This window comes from Hydra vulgaris, chromosome 02 (genome assembly GCF_038396675.1).
Source record: "Hydra vulgaris chromosome 02, alternate assembly HydraT2T_AEP".
NCBI lineage: Eukaryota > Metazoa > Cnidaria > Hydrozoa > Anthoathecata > Hydridae > Hydra > Hydra vulgaris.
In genome coordinates, this window is record NC_088921.1 from 33,107,626 (window position 1) to 33,124,519 (window position 16,894).

Consider the following 16,894-nt stretch of genomic DNA (forward strand, 5'->3'; position numbering starts at 1 on the left):
GAAAAAATTAAACATAGTTTAAATTGTGATGAAAAAATTAAACTTAGTTTAAATTTTGATGAAAAAATTAAACTTAGTTTAAATTTTGATGAAAAAATTAAACTTAGTTTAAATTTTGATGAAAAAATTAAACTTAGTTTAAATTTTGATGAAAAAATTAAACTTAGTTTAGTTTTCAAATGAAAAGTGCCTTAGTTTTGTTTTTCTTTTTTGTGTCATTTTTATTTTACACTTTTACTTAGAGTTAAATTTTTCTGAAAACTTTTCAGACTGGATCTCAAAGATTTCTAAATGATTTTCAAAGATTCTAACAACTGAATGCTAGTACCATCCAAAAATTAAAAAAGACGCGAAAAACCAGCTAAATGAGGTTAAACAATTTACCTACAATAACAAAAATTTAAAAACATCAAATATAAAAAAATTTTAAATAAAAAAAGGTGAAAATTTTCAAAAATCATTTTTTTGCCATGGAACACACCTGGTTTCTGCAAAAGTTTGCAAAATGTGTAATTAGCTGTAATTCCCAAAACAATTAATGAACCAATAATTGCACAGCTAATCCAAAATGTATCTTTAAGCAGAGGTGAGTCAGCTGCAAACAATGTGAAAGCTTTAAGGCTAACAGGAGTTCCCTAATAAAAAAATAACTATATACATTTCATAACATTTCAAATAAATTAGTCAACAAAGACAACACAAAACACAGACCGGAAAATTAAAAACGTTTAAGTAAAGAGGCCGGGTGAATAAAAAGAAAACAATTGTTTTTACTCAGCGTTTTTAGAGTAGTTGCTCAGGGAATAAAAAATTAAGCAAAACCACTCAAATTTCATGTCTACGGTTTTCTCTAAATAACAATATTTGTTAATTTTGAAATTTTTTTAAAACTTCAAAACTAAAAAAATCTTATTATAAAATTAAATTTAATTACTTTTTTCCTTAGGTGAATTAAAGTGCATCATTATTTTCCTCAAAAATAACTTTTCAGAAAAGTGTTTATATATATATATATATATATATATATAAATATAAATATATATACACACATATACAATGGAGTAGGAAGGTTTTTAAATGTTTGAAATAACCAACTTTTAAACAAAAAGAATATTGCAGATTTTTTACATTCATATGTATGATGAAAAGATTCTTCAGAAAAAAAAACACTGTGATAAGAGAATGGGAACAAAAAACCCAAAAATCTTAGCAAAGAAAACGAGAGGGCAATGAGTTGAACCACTTATTTTTTCATAAATATAAACTAGTTATGTTTACAAATTTTTTGTTTAAATTATTCAGCACTCAGTTTTTATGACCATGTAAAGTTTGTAGCCCCCAAAATTGAAGGGGGATATTTTTTACATGGTTATAAAAACTGAACACTGAATAATTTAAACATAAAATTTGAAATCTGTTGATGAATACATAAATATTTTATATTTATGAAAAAATAAATAATTCAACTCATTGCCCTCACGTTTAGGGTAAAGGGGGAGGGGGGCTAAGATTTTAAGGTTTCTTGTTTTCATTCTCCTATCACAGTATTTTTTTTGTGAAGAATCTTTTCATCATACATATGAAGTAAAAAAATTTGGAATACTCTTTTTGTTTAAAAGTTGCTTATTTCAAACATTTAAATGCCACTGTGAATATATATTAGGGATGCGCAGAACGTTTGGCAAAACCGAAAACAGATTTACCAAAACTATTACTTAACTAAAATAATTGTAATATAAATACTCCCCTCCCCCCTGCATCAATTGAGTATTATTTTAGTTCATCGCAAAAATCTAATATTATAAAATCACCATTTGTTAATCTTAAAATAACAAATAGAAATTTAAACAAAAAAGATATTTTATTGAACTTAAGTTTGTTAAACGTGATGCCTATTGTTGCTGTGGTAAAATAAATAAATTTCTCAACAGAGAAAGTTTTTTACAAGCTTGCTACTCAACTGGTTTAACTAATAAAAAATATTTGAAAGAAACAAACTTAGGGAAAAACCTTGTTATGGAGTTCCATAATAACACTCCAATTAAGTATTTTGATATTCTTGTATAATTGTATTATGTAATAGTAATAACTATCACAAATCAATAATTTCAGAAATATAAAATGTCAAAAACATGAAAATCAATCATCATTTGTTGCCCTCAAGTTATAATGTATAAACATTAATTTTTCACCACTTTCTGGTGATAGTCTGTTTCTACTTGGTTCATAAATGTTGCCACCTGTACTAAAAAGTCTTTCACTTTCAACAGAAGGTGGTGCTGAAAGAAACCTTTGGGGTATTTCCTTTAAATTTTTTAAAGAGTTTCCACAATTTTTCCACCATAAAAGAGGACTTTCTTTTTCCATAACAAGAGGGAGTTTTAAATACTCTTCAATCTCCATGTTGATCATTTGCACATTAGAGTGTGATCTTTTAAACCTTTTGCTATCTTTAGTAATTGAAAAATTGGAATCACATTCATTTATAGTTGTCAGTTTGGAAACTAGCCGAAAACATTCATTAAATTTTGGATACGATGGTTTCACAAACACTTCATTTGTGTCACATACTGTGGGTTCTTCACAATCAGAATCAGAGGGTTCAAGTTCTAAATTATGTTGCTGCATTTCTTGCATCTGCTCATTTAGCCAATTTTTTATTACATTCTCATCTTCCTTTTGATACATTAATTTATATCTAAAAGACATAAATACTTATCATGTAAAAATATAATCAGTCTTTGTCTACTGACTCTTTCAATTGTTCAACTAAAGTATTTATACTTAAAAAAGCCTCACAAACTAATGCTTGATTAAAAAATACTTTAAGAGCCATAATCGAAGGAATAACATCTGATAAAAATGCCTCACGTTTGCTGAGATTAACGGTTAAAGTTTTAAATGGTTCTAAAATATGAAAAACTTTATCTAATAAGCCCCATTGGAATGAATTTAATGTTGATTAGGTAGCATGATCAGCTGTATAAGTTGCCAAAGGAACTCTTTGATCAAGCATCCTTTCAATCATATTGTAAGAACTATTCCATCTTGAAGCAACATCTTTTATTAACCTATGCTTATTTGTACCAAGTTGTTCCTGAATTGCTTCTAATTTTGCTGCTGCTGTTGGTGAATGGTGAAAATGTGTTGCCAGACGTCTGCAACAAACTAAAATTTCTTTCACAGATTGTTGCGACAAAATTGAGTCATGTATACACAACTGTATTGTATGTATAAAACATGGAATTGACTTAAAACCACTGTCTCTAAAGCCAGCTACCATGTTGGCAGCATTATCTCGTAAAACAATGGGAATTTTTGTGTGTGGAATTTCAAAACTTAGCAAACCTTTATGTAAATATTCACTTATATTTTTTACTGTGTGACTTTCTGGAAAAAGCATAAATCTGAGTACTGCTCTCTGTTGGGAAAATTCATTATTGAGCATTAATTCATTATTGAGTGTGCTGTCATGCTTATGAAGGCAACATTTAAATTATTTGTTGTCCAAATATCAGTTGTAAGGGAGATATAACTGGCAGAAGATATATTACATTTGATTGAATTAAACAGATAATCATATATTTGTGGAACAATAATTTCACTAAAGTAACTCCTACTGGGTATTTGGTAATTAGGGCATATCTCTTCAATTAGTTTTCTAAAACCAAGATCTTCTACAATCGTGTATGGTTGAATATACAATGCCATCATTTCTTCAATGCGATTGTGAATCTTGATTGCTTTATGGTCATTAATATTCCACAACCTTTTTTTATTAACACTCTCTACTAATCATTAGTATCATCAAGTGATTCGGAAATAAAAAAACAATTAATATTAGTCTAATGTTAATTGTTTTTTTATTTCCGAATCACTTGATGTAGAAACAGTTGATGTTTCAATAATTTTTTTTTATCAGACTCTTTTTCAGCCAATACATACTCCACAAGGTGCTTTTTTTTTAAATGGCGCCTAATTGCACTAGTGAAAAATATCTTTGGACAATTCCCACCTCTAGAGAGTATTGCATAGGAGGCAGATACAAAAACAAATGCCGTTCTTAGAAACTTCAAAATATTTCCACACAGTACTTTTAAAAGACATTTTTTTGGAAGACATTGTTTTATACTTTTACAAGATTAAAATATTTTTCTAAATTATAAAAAAGAAGTTCAACCAAAAATAAAGCATTTTAAATTTAAACTGTGTAAATATATCTTAAAATATAACGAACATGTTACATATTATGTTATTTTATCCAATACTTTACAGGTTATACATTTATTTATATTACCTAACTTTAATAATTGTATTATTTTTTCAAAAAAAATTGTTAACATTTTTATTTACACTACAAATAAAAATGTTAACATTTATTTTCTTTACACCACAAACAATCATCTAATAATAAATTCACTTTTCAAAGTTACTTTATAATTTTTCAAACAAAATTTATTAACCCTTACTAATGTTTTAACAATTTTTTAATAACACAATAAAATGTTAAATGTTTAATAACACAATTTTTCAAAACTAATGTCTTTTTTTTTCTAAAATAGTAAAGGATCTGTGTTCGGTAAAATTTTATAGCCAAACGTTCGGACTGGGTGTTCGGCCAAAAACCGGGTTCAGCGCATCCCTAATATAATCCCTAATATATATATATATATATATATATATATATATATATATATATATATATATATATATATATATATATATATATATATATATATTTGTTTATTTATGTAAGATTATAATAGAATCAAAACTAAAATTAAAACAAATTAGTGTTTTTTAAACTATTGTGTTTTCAAACAACAAAGTAACAGCAATTTCTTTAAGTATTTACATCATTTGAAAATGAGTTTAAATGCACAATTTTTGTGTTTAAAAAAGTTTGTTTGAATGCCGAATTTTTGTTAATGTACACTGTTTTACCAGTTATATTATAAGATGAAACTTTTTTTAATGAATTTTTTTCATTCAAAATACTTCTTTGTAGTGTTTGTTAATTGCATTCAAAATTCAAAAAATCCCCTTAATTTGCCTTATAACCAATACATGTGCACAACACAGTTGTGTGCCAGCAGTATTTTTGATTTAAAAATTGGGATATTGGAGGTCTGGGAACAAAAAAACCCTTATACATTTATCCTGTCCCCCCTCCCCTGCCAAACATGAGGGCAGGGATGTACAAAATTTTCATCTTTACTATCTTAAACTAAATTTATTGACAGATTTGAAATTTTGTATAAAAATATTGTAAATTACAAAAGTTATGACCATGCAAACTTTTTGTGGGAAAACCTCTTGAAAATAAGGATTTGTCAATTTTTTGAGAAACGATTTTTAATGGCATGTTGAAAATTACACCAAATCCCTTTATAATTGGATGTTTCATTTGGATGCCAAGACTTTTTCCTGGTAAAGTTTATTAACAAGAATTAACAGGCAGTTAAAAGGGTGTCATTTTTCCTGCAAAGTGCTTCTGCTGGCAATTTGACTGGTTCAAGTAAACCAACAATGTCAGTCAAAATATCAAACACTTTTTTAGTGCAAATAAGGTTTGAAGAAACGTCAGCCAGAACAATTCTAATTTAATTTTTGATTTAAAGAAATTAATGAATCATTGCAATTTCGAAGACCCCATCACCCTGTGCGTATGTTAGCATTATTTTTTTCAAAATAAAGCCCCCTTCCCCTCTTCCCCAACGCATAAATGTTTCAAAAAATTTAAAACAAAAAAAAAGATAGTTTATTTGACATTTCTCTGTACTTAATTAAAACTTAAAATGTTACATAATGTATTTATTTAAATCTTAAAATGTCACAACATATTTTAACATTTTAAGAGAAATGAAACCAGTTTGCGTACAGTAATTTAAAAAAAAGAATTCAAAAAAAGTTTGCTTTTATTTGATGTCTTTTTACTTCTCATCTTGCTACCAATTAAATTGCGAAAAATAGAAAATATTATTTGGATTGTCGCTCGATCTCTTTTTTCTCTCCTCATTGCTTATGAAGATTTAAAAAAAAGGTCAGAAAAAAAATAAATACTGATTTGTTACACATGTGAAATTAAATGTTTAAAAACAAACCGTGTACGTACTCACTGTCTTTAACACTCCCTCCCCCTTCCCTTGTATGTATGTGTTCGTACGCTTTTAGAAAAGCCACCCTCTCCTCTCCCCTCCCATACCTGCTTACGTACTTTATGGATGGCCCTGTAGGAATAATTTTTCAAAACTTAATCATCATTGAAGCTTCCTCATCATCAGTGATCATTTTCATCAATGATGGATTAAAAACAAAATCAACCTAATTTAATTTAAATTCTGTCACTTTCTATGAGACCATTTTTGCTGCATTTTTTGCAGGATATACATGTAAGTCCAAGATTTCAGCGTTTTTTTGGTTCTTCTTTTTTTGGTGTAAGTGTAATGGAAAAACATTTCCCACCTTACAGCAATGAATAAAGTTGATCTTTTGATTTTTTTAACACTTTCAGAAAAGTTTTTTTACTGACTGAATAACTTGTTTGTGATTTTGTGGAAAGTCACAACCTTTTTCTGTCATTTTAGACAAGATAAATGTGTTTTTGTTAAAGCATAAAACTAAATCCATACTGACTAAATCCAAAATTCAACAGACTGAATTGTGTCAAATACCTGACTAGCCATAAATGTATCCTAAAAAACCTGACTTTAATCTAAAAATTACTTCTATGGGGGGCAAGACACCTCCCCACAACCACATCCCTTTCCAAAATTGATTAGAAAAAGATGTGTGTGTGTATGTATATATATATATATATATATACATATATATACAGTCGTATATATATATATATATATATATATATATATATATATATATATATATATATATATATATATATATATATGTATATATATGTATATATATATATATATGTATATATATATATATATATATGTATATATACACATATATGTATATATATATATATATATATATATATATATATATATATATATATATATATATATATATATATATATATGTATATATATATATATATGGGCAATTCCGCGAGAATAGCAGTCATAACATTTGACACTCTTTAAGCTATTAATAATCAACCAAAAATGGAAATGACATTAAACTTTGCAAAAATATGAAATACTATAATATAATTTAGTATGCTAAAGTTACAGCATTAAAGTCTTAAACTTATTTCAAAAATTAACTCTATGTAGCATGACGGTCATAATGTTTACATTTTACCACTTCTGAACAAAAATCTTTGTCAGACTTAATTCAGTGAACGACATAGTAATAAAAAAAATCATTTGGTTTGTGTATTTACCACATATTGATAATGTTATATGCTGAGTTTCATAGTTTTTACATAAAGTTTTATAAGCATTTTTATGTTTTTGTCGTGATAGTTGTAACAAAAAATCCAATATTAAAAAACAATAATTAAAACAATCCAATCAATGATTTAAAAAAAAAGCATAAATGATTTAAAACCATGTAAACCAAGTTTAAAAAATCCACTACAACATTTTCAAAGTTCTCAATTATGGTTTTACGATACGATTTTTAATGCACCAGGACTGTAAATAAACATCCAAACATGTTTTTACAACCCTTACACTTTTAAAACCATGTTTTGGTATGATAAAATGATTTTTTTTTAATGCTATTTTTGCTTAAAAGTACTTTTAAAATGTTAAAAAAAAGAGTTATGGAGTTTAGTACGTGTTTTCATAACTTTTTTTTTTTTTTTTCTTTCCTCTTTCTTGCGGAAATGCCCATTTATATATATATATATACATATATATATATATACATATATATATATATATATATATATATATATATATATATATATATACATATATATATATATATATATATATATATATATATATATATATATATATATATATATATATATATATATATATATATATATATATATATATATATCTGTGTGTGTAACGAATATTTATTTTATTAAAGTTAATTTTTAACTTATATGTAAGTTCATTTGGCTGAGAGGTCAATGTGAGCGAAACTGCGGCAAAGACCCAAGATTATATTGCAGTTTAGTCAAAATTTACTTTTTATTTTTAAAAAAATTTGTTTTTTATTTAAAAAACTTTACTTAAGGCGGACATTTTTTAAGGCACCCCTCTGCCTAAGACTGTAAAAAATGAGTCTTATGTGAGAGATCAGTAATATTTAATACAAGCCTTAAGCTGAGAGCTGGGGCTAGGCTACCCCACACTCTTATTTTGGGGGAGAGAGGGGGGGAAAACTAAATTTTCTATTAGTTTTTCAATTAGCTGGCGAATTATGGACAACGATGATATAGTATGATTTTTTTTTTAATTGTTATATATTCAAAAACATTTAGTTATTAACAAGTATTTGTTAATTGTGATAAATCAGAAAAATAAAGTGCGTACTTTTAAACTGAACTCTCCACTACCCCCTATGAGTGTACGTACTTTATGGACGACCCATTAATACATAAACATAAATCAATACATGAGAACTAACACGCTTTAATAACTCACCAAATTAATGATAGGTCATGTTTTCAGAGAAATCAGAAAAACTTTCAATGTTTTTCAATTTAATTTAAACTTCTTTATTGTTTTAATTCTTTAGTGGGACTAGACTGAGACAAATATTTTTCTGCTGTGTGACTAAGCAAAATTTTAAATTTAATTTAATTAAAAACTTAATTAAATGTCAAAATATAATTGTTTGGATATAAAAATTTAATTATGAAATAAAAAACTTGTTTTTTTAAATTTTAATAACTTACCCACAAAATTTCCTGAATAACTAATAAAAATAATTTACAGGTAAATTGGAAAAAATTGTAAAAGCTCATCCCTAAAGTATGTACACTCCCTGCATGTTCTCCCTATTCAACTCAGTTGATCTATTTACACTGCAGGACAGTTATCTATGAATAATTTGAGATAGGGTTTGGGGTTATAAAGGTAACTTGTCAATAAAACAAAACTAAAAAGAAAATATATTTAACTGAAGTGGGCATCTTAATTTCAGGGAGATAAATACAGATTTAAAAAAGATAATAATAATTACATAAAAATAATACCTGAAATATTTGTGCATATTTTTCAACTAACAATGAAATATCTTTATGATTTTCACTAACATATTTTCGAAAATAACTATTTGCATTGCTAAGTGGTCCACTTATTATAATCCCATAATACAGTTTGTTTTGTATAATTTCATAATAAACCATGTTGCTCTTGTTAAAAAGAAAACTGTAAGAACTAGCAACAGAAGAATCAACCAATAGTCCATCCATTTCACTATTTTCTACAGCTTTAGAAACATCTTTTACATTTGAATATGCTATAACAAAACATACTTAAGCATTAAAAGAAAATATTTTTAGATGACAGTAATTTGTGACAAAATATATACATTTTCAGACAACAGTAATTTGTGGTATTTTAATGTAAAAATATACTTAAGCATAAACTAGGGATTGCAATCCCAGAAGTTTTTCCCAACCCCAGAATTTATGGAATAAAAATTATTAATCCTGGGATTCTAAACATATATAATATTATATTTACATAATGCTAAGTAGAATTAAAAAAATATATATTTTTAACAAAAATATATTTATTAAATGAAGGCAATTTATATTGCTGGAAAGATTAGCTAATTTTATTTCATGTTTATATTAGGATTAAGAACAATCCCAAGATTTTTGGGGTATAAAAAAGCACGTGATCCCAAAATCCTGTAGTAATCCCAAGCATAAACACAAAATACATAGATTTTCAGATGACAACAAATTTGGTGTTTTGATGTAAAAAATCACTATCACTTATAAAAAAACAAAGAGTAGGGGAAAGCGTTCACCCTTGATCATAAAATCCAGGGCGCATTATGTTAACAACATTCTCCTAAATTAATAATAATTGTAAAACTTTCTTAAAGTTTATTAAAACCATAATTTTGTCTTTTGTAAATTTTTATTTAGTTTTTTTCCCTCCTGGATTTTAAAATCAAGGCTGCATACTTTCCCCTTATTATTACTAAACCAGCATTTGCACATATAGATCTATTGTAGTTTTTTAAGTCATTATAGTGGGCTGATATTTAATAAATACTTTCTATTTTTCTACTGCCATATTAATTGTTCCAAGACTAGTCAGTTTAAGTCTTGATTAGTCTCTCTATCCCTCTCTATCTTTCTCATATTTTTGCATAATGTTAGTTACATTAAACAAGCGACTAAAAACCTACGATAGAAGAGATATGTAATCTTACTTTTAATTTGAGCAATATTTTTCAAAGCAAGTTTTTGTTCATAAGTGCCTTCAACAGCTGCTACCTAAAGATAAAAAATTTTTACTTTTAACTTTGAAAACTTGTTTTTTATTAATTTTTTTTTAAACTAACTTTGACTTAAAAAAACAACAACAAAACTTTGTTAAATTAATTTACAATAGACTAATTACTTTTAAAACAAAAATAAAACTTTTACTTACTTTGAGTCCCATTAATGAGGTAGCTATAGCAGCAACACTGGAAGACATTAAAAAAGTTGCAATTGCACCAATAATTAATGATGTACAGACAAGACTAGTAAATGACCAGATCATCGTAATAATGCGTCCAACTACTGTACTTGCTCGGTAATCACCATATCTACAACAATTAAAACATTAAATTCATTTTGTAGATACAACAAAAAATAATATTTTAAATACTAAAAACATAATATTGTTATTACAATAGTATAAGAATAATGCAATAATAATAAGCAAATATAATGCAGTGTGGTTTTAATACAAATATAAAAATTTTTTTAGTACTTGATAGGGTGACGAGATGTTTTCTGGGATATTTTTTAGGTCACCCTAGGTACCAGGGTGAATTTAGATTTTTGAGAGAAGGTATACATTTTTCAGAAAAGTGGAAAGAATAAAAAAAAACACCAAGAACTGCATACACCAAAGTACTTATAATTATTGGTATTGTATTTTTTCATAACTTTTATAAAAATTTAGATACTCAAACAAATTGATTGTAAAAGTTTGATGCATATCAATCATTAAATTTTACAAAATCAACCTGACAAAATTGTTAATGATGATTTATTTAATATTCCGTAACTGATGCAAATGAAAGTTTGCTTATTTTACAAATTTTGCTCTGTTTACAAATGTTTAAACAAAGATATCTGCAAAAATTATAAAAACAAATTGAGGCAAAATCTCATGAGATAAACACCAATAAAAAATTTTCAAACTAAATGACCTAAAGTAAAACCACAATTTTCTTAAAATCTTTTCAATTTAATTTTTTATATTTATTTATGAACAACTTACTGTTAATTCATAAAGTGTTTTGTTCATGAACTGTCTTGAAAAAAGTAAAACTACAAATAGTGAATATTTCATAGCTCAATTTGATTGAGTGTAAAAATCAAGATGCATAAGTAATACTATATGATAATTGAAATAATATTGCTAAAATGAAATTTGGACTCTAGTAGTTTAAAACTTATTGAACATAACGATAACCTTTTAGTTCTAATTTTCTAGATAAAATATTTATTTAACAGAATAACAAATATAAAAAGTGAACAGAATAACAAATATAAAAAGTGAACAGAATAACAAATATAAAAAGTGATCAGAATAACAATTATAAAAATTTAACAGAATAACAAATATAAAAAGTGAACAGAATAACAAATATAAAAAGTGAACAGTGTAACAAATATAAAAAGTGAACAGAATAACAAATACAAAAAGCGAACAGAATAACAAATATAAAAAGTGAACAGAATAACAAATATAAAAAGTGAACAGATTTATGAGTAAGACAATGATGAGTAAATATAAGGAAAACTTTTTTTTACCCATCACAAGTTCACTATAAAAAAAAACAACATTAACAGACTTAAAGTAAAAAAACTTCTTTGAAACAAAAAAAATTATTATTATTATTATTATGTTATAATATATATTATTTAAATCAAAATAAAATTTCAATAGCCATGATATAAGCAGATTAAAGCGGAACATATTCTAAATTCTAAATACTTATTCTAAAACAACCTTGTAAAACAACCCTTAATTGTAAATAAAAACATATATACATATATTCTTATAGTTTGATATTTAAACTTACCTTTTGTGGTAAAAAAACGGCTCATAATAACTCTTTGTGTTTTAAAAAGTCTTTAATCTTTACCTTTTATGGTAAAAATTAAAGACAATCATGCAAGATTGTATGTGTGTATATATATATATATATATATGTGTGTGTGTGTATATATATATATATATATATATATATATATATATGTGTGTGTATATATATATATATATATATATATATATATATATATATATATATGTGTGTGTGTGTGTATATATATATATATATATATATATATATATATATATATATACATATATTTATATATATGTGTGTGTATATATATATATATATATATATATATATATATATATATATATATATATATATATATAAATATATATATATATATATATATATATTTACATATATAAATCCCGGGATAAATAAGTGTGTAACTTATTTATCCCGGGATTTTCCGACATAATTTTTAATATAATAACAAGCGGTTCAATTTGTCACTTAATTGTAAACGAATTTTTCCCATAAATAGACCCGCAGCAAAAAAAGCTCTTTCTGATTCAATTGATGTCGACTTGATGGTCAATTAATGTGGAGTATATTCTTTCTAAACTTTCGCTACGCTTTCCAGTTGCCTCTAAAAGTTTGATTTCTTTTGTGAGGTTTTTTAAATTGCTAATGTTTTCTAGAGCTGCTTTTTCTACTTGTTTGACATTACAAATAGTCGCATCCAATTTTTGTTCAAGTATCAAAATATTTTTGCCTAATAAATTTGGAGCAACAGGTTGAAGTATTGACAGGTTAGAAACCATGCTTTTTTATCACGACTCACTTCAACTACCTCATTATTTGATGAACTAGTCCTAGCATCCTCTATGTACTGGTATAAATTAGGTACCAGGTATAATTTTTTTTTGCTGCTTTTAATGCATGTTTGACAGTAAGAGTAGTTTGGAGTTTATATTTGATTCCTGATTATAACTAATTGGGTTGTTTAAAAATTTTAGTAGTCCAATTAAATTGGCATTTCTGCTTTCTTCAATTCTCTGCTGAACAGATTGAAGCAGTTTATTAGCTATCAAATTTTTTTTTCTCCACCAAATCGTCTAAAATATTATTAAACCTTCTGCGTCAAGTAGAGTAGCATTACTTCTACCAAGTCTTTCTAACATGTGATTCCAAAAAATCTGGACAAATTAAATTCTAAAATATTTTTAGAAAGATGACTTTTTTTTTAAGTTTTGAACGATGTTTCAAAGAGTAATATTACAAAAAATTACAAATTTTCCATTCCTTGTCTGCGAATCAACTCTTGTAAAACTCTCCTTACCAAGTCGATGTACGCGCTCAATGTCAACATGTTTGAAGCAGTAGTTGATATGATTCCTCAGTTGGATCAAATTTTTAGCTTTCCAACAATTAGCATATACTGCTCTCTTGATTTCATTCCAAAAATCTTCAATAGGTCCCAATTCTGGTACGTTTGCAATATTTTGACTTCTGGGCACATATTCGACATTTTTGGACCTCAAAAATTCTTGAACTTTTTTTGAGTAGCGAGATGATGCAAGGTCAGGCCAAAAAACTATTTCATCATCTTTTTTAAACAGTCTCTATAAATGGGAGCAAACATGATCTCAAACACTTGTCTATGTACACATTTTCATTGACAGCTTGATCGGAAGGTGCAACATAATGCTTTGACAATCCCTTTGGAGAAATTGCAACCCAAACCAATAATTTTTGTTCAAATTTTGATTTTCTTTTTAATTTAACATCATTTGGTGTCGTAGTAACATCTGATGAATAAAATCCACTGTTTCCTGAAATATTACAATTACTTAATCCAAATTATGATTCATCGTCAATGATCAACTGTTTTTTTCGAAAAGTTTCAACCAATTTAGAGCACTTAGGACGAACAAGAGATTGTTGTTCAGGAGTTTTTTTTGGAGCCTTAATTTTTTTATGATAATGAATGATTGTCTTCTGCTTTATCGTTTTGCATATGTATGATTGATTGACATTGAATTTTTTAGCAAGAGAACGTTGACTGATTCCATGTTGATGGTCGATTTTTTTTTCCAATTGTTTGATCTTCTTTTTTGTCATTTTAACTGCTTTCCTACCGCTTCCAACTTGTTGTTCGGGTAATATGTTGTTGTCTTTTCGTTTTAGAATATTGTAAAGCGTAGATCTTGGAATACTTTCCATCATAAAATGTTTTACAATTGCGTTTTTGGAAAGTTCTTGGTTAATTTCAATAAACTCGTACACTTGCTTTCTTACGTCATCTTGTTTCGAAGTAACTTTTTTCAATTTGTTGCTCAGTATAAAATTAATGAGTTTTGTAGAGAATTTAATTCTCTACAAAATGGCATGCGAGCCAATCAATTGATAAATTTACGCGGAGAAAAAATTGGTGGGAAGTTTGTCCAGATTTTTTGGAATCACATGTTATTCCAACCTTTATCAGTTGCCGAGAAATTATTATGGCGTTCATAATTGCAGTACTTTATGAAACATAGATTTTACATAGATTTGTAAAACGTCATTTTTAAGAGGTGATTTGCGGAACATTCGTACCACTTTTCACACATCTGAATTGTTAAGGCTATATTTACACTATTTTGTAAATCATCAATAAACGTAACGCTTGTTGAGCTGTATGATTCATCATTACAGTCAAATAGATCATCAAACTAATCGTAAACTGCGATTCAAATTCAATATATTTTGATAAAGAGTCTGACTTTTTGTAACGAATATCACATACTGCCAAATAAAGTCCGTGGGCATAAAACAGCTGATGTTCAATACCACTAAGCCGCCCAAATTTTTCATTACGGATGCTCCGTCAGTGACACTAGCTATGATGTGCTTTTTAAATGATAAATTGAAATCTGACAGTTTATTTTCAACCAGATCAACAATTTCTTCAGCAGGAAGTGATCCAGCTATTGGAATCAATCCCAGGTTCCAAAACTTTGTTAATAAGTGTAAATTTATGTTTAAATAACGTCGATTTTTTAAAGAAGTATTCATCTAACGATAAAGAAAATCGTGACCCGCTAGATATTTCTTTTGTTATCTCTAAAACCACAGTTTGTTTGGCTAAATCATATTGTTTTTTTATCATACTCATAACATAGGATGGATTTTTTGGTTATAACATGCCTTTTTCAGACAATGATTTTTTAATGAATTCACTTTTTGTTATGGCATTTATTGAGAAGCCATCCACCGATGCTAGCTTTGACACAATTTCCTTGATAGTCTGCTGCTTAACAAACAATGTGACTTTCTTTTGCACAATTTTAATTTCCAAACCAGTATATTTATGTAGATGCTTCATATTTAAATCCAAATCTTTATGTGCGTTTTTGAAATGACGAAGAAACCCACTTGTCCAAAATCCTTTGCACATTATCTTTACATTGCACTTTTTGCAAATTGCAGATTTGCCAGATTTTTCTTTACAAAAATACTGCCATGCTTTCGATCCACTTACAATTGACATGGTATAACTAAATTGAATCGTAAAACAACTAAAGGTAAAGTTACAAATATTTCTTACGTATATATGTTATCTTATGTATGACTTTATATGTTTTTTTTTTGCAGTTTTTTAAATACAAAAATTATTAAATATTTCAATAATTCAATACAGAAAAAGTTTAACTATTCAATAATTTAGAAGTTTAAAAATCAAACTTACTGTTTTTGTTGCAGAAAATCTTTTTTTTTTCCCCTCATATTTTATAATAACAAGAAAAAAGAAAACATCGCATTACAAATTACAATTCATTTCCTTAAATTAGATAGTTTAAGATAGTTTCAATAACATTTCTTGTTGTGCTAGGTTTTAATATAAGATATGAACACATAAAACACAACTAAATGCTATAATATTTTTCTTATTTTTGGTCAAATTAGTTCAAACAATTATCATATGTAAAGTTAAAAAAATAATTATGCTCCGGGATATAAGAGTGATATCCTGGGAAATCCTGCTGCCACTTTTATCCCTGGGATTCCAGGAAAATGGTATCCCGTTTGAGAAACCCTAGCTGGTACCCCCTAAATGTGTTCTATGTAATAAGTTAATACTAAATTTTAAAAAATTTTGAATAAAAGATATTTTTAGGGGTTGTTCAAGACCCTTAAACATCAGACGGGTCCCTAATATTTTGAAAATAAAGTTCTCTAAAAGTATATCATGTTGGGTCTCAAAAAAAGCGAATTTTTTTAAAATATCGAAAAACAATATTCATTTTATATAAAAATTACTAGTCTAAATTTTATGGCTTAAAAACTTTTTTAACAAAATATAAAAAAGTACCTATTTTTGTAATTATTTTAAATAAACTTTTTTAATCTGTGTTACCCTAAAAATTTTTTAATATTTTTGAAATTTTTATAAAATTTCATTTCTTTTGAGACCTAACATAATATGCTTTTAAAGAACTTTTCTTTTCAAAATATTAGGGACCCATCTAATGTTTAAGGGTCTTGAGCAGCCCCTAAAATTTTTTTTAATCAAAAATTTTTTAAATTTCATATTAATTTATTATATAGAAGACCATTAGGGGGTACCATCAGATATTTTCAAAAAACGTTGTTTTATGAGCCACCCTAATATATATATATATATATATATATATATATATATATATATATATATATATATATATATATATATATA

The 16,894-nt window shown here is 26.5% G+C and overlaps 1 protein-coding gene across 1 annotated transcript in view; it reads right to left on the reverse strand.

Moving 5' to 3' along the window:
• The window catches only part of LOC100202641 (uncharacterized), a 106,216-nt gene that overhangs the window by 4,829 nt on the left and 84,493 nt on the right, over positions 1-16,894 (reverse strand). The window contains exons 21-24 of the mRNA XM_065790648.1: positions 10,548-10,707; positions 10,327-10,390; positions 9,131-9,396; positions 482-635 (exon numbers count right to left, since the gene is read on the reverse strand). Of these exons, the coding sequence (XP_065646720.1) occupies positions 482-635; positions 9,131-9,396; positions 10,327-10,390; positions 10,548-10,707 (644 nt within the window). The remainder of the gene's footprint in view (positions 1-481; positions 636-9,130; positions 9,397-10,326; positions 10,391-10,547; positions 10,708-16,894) is intronic.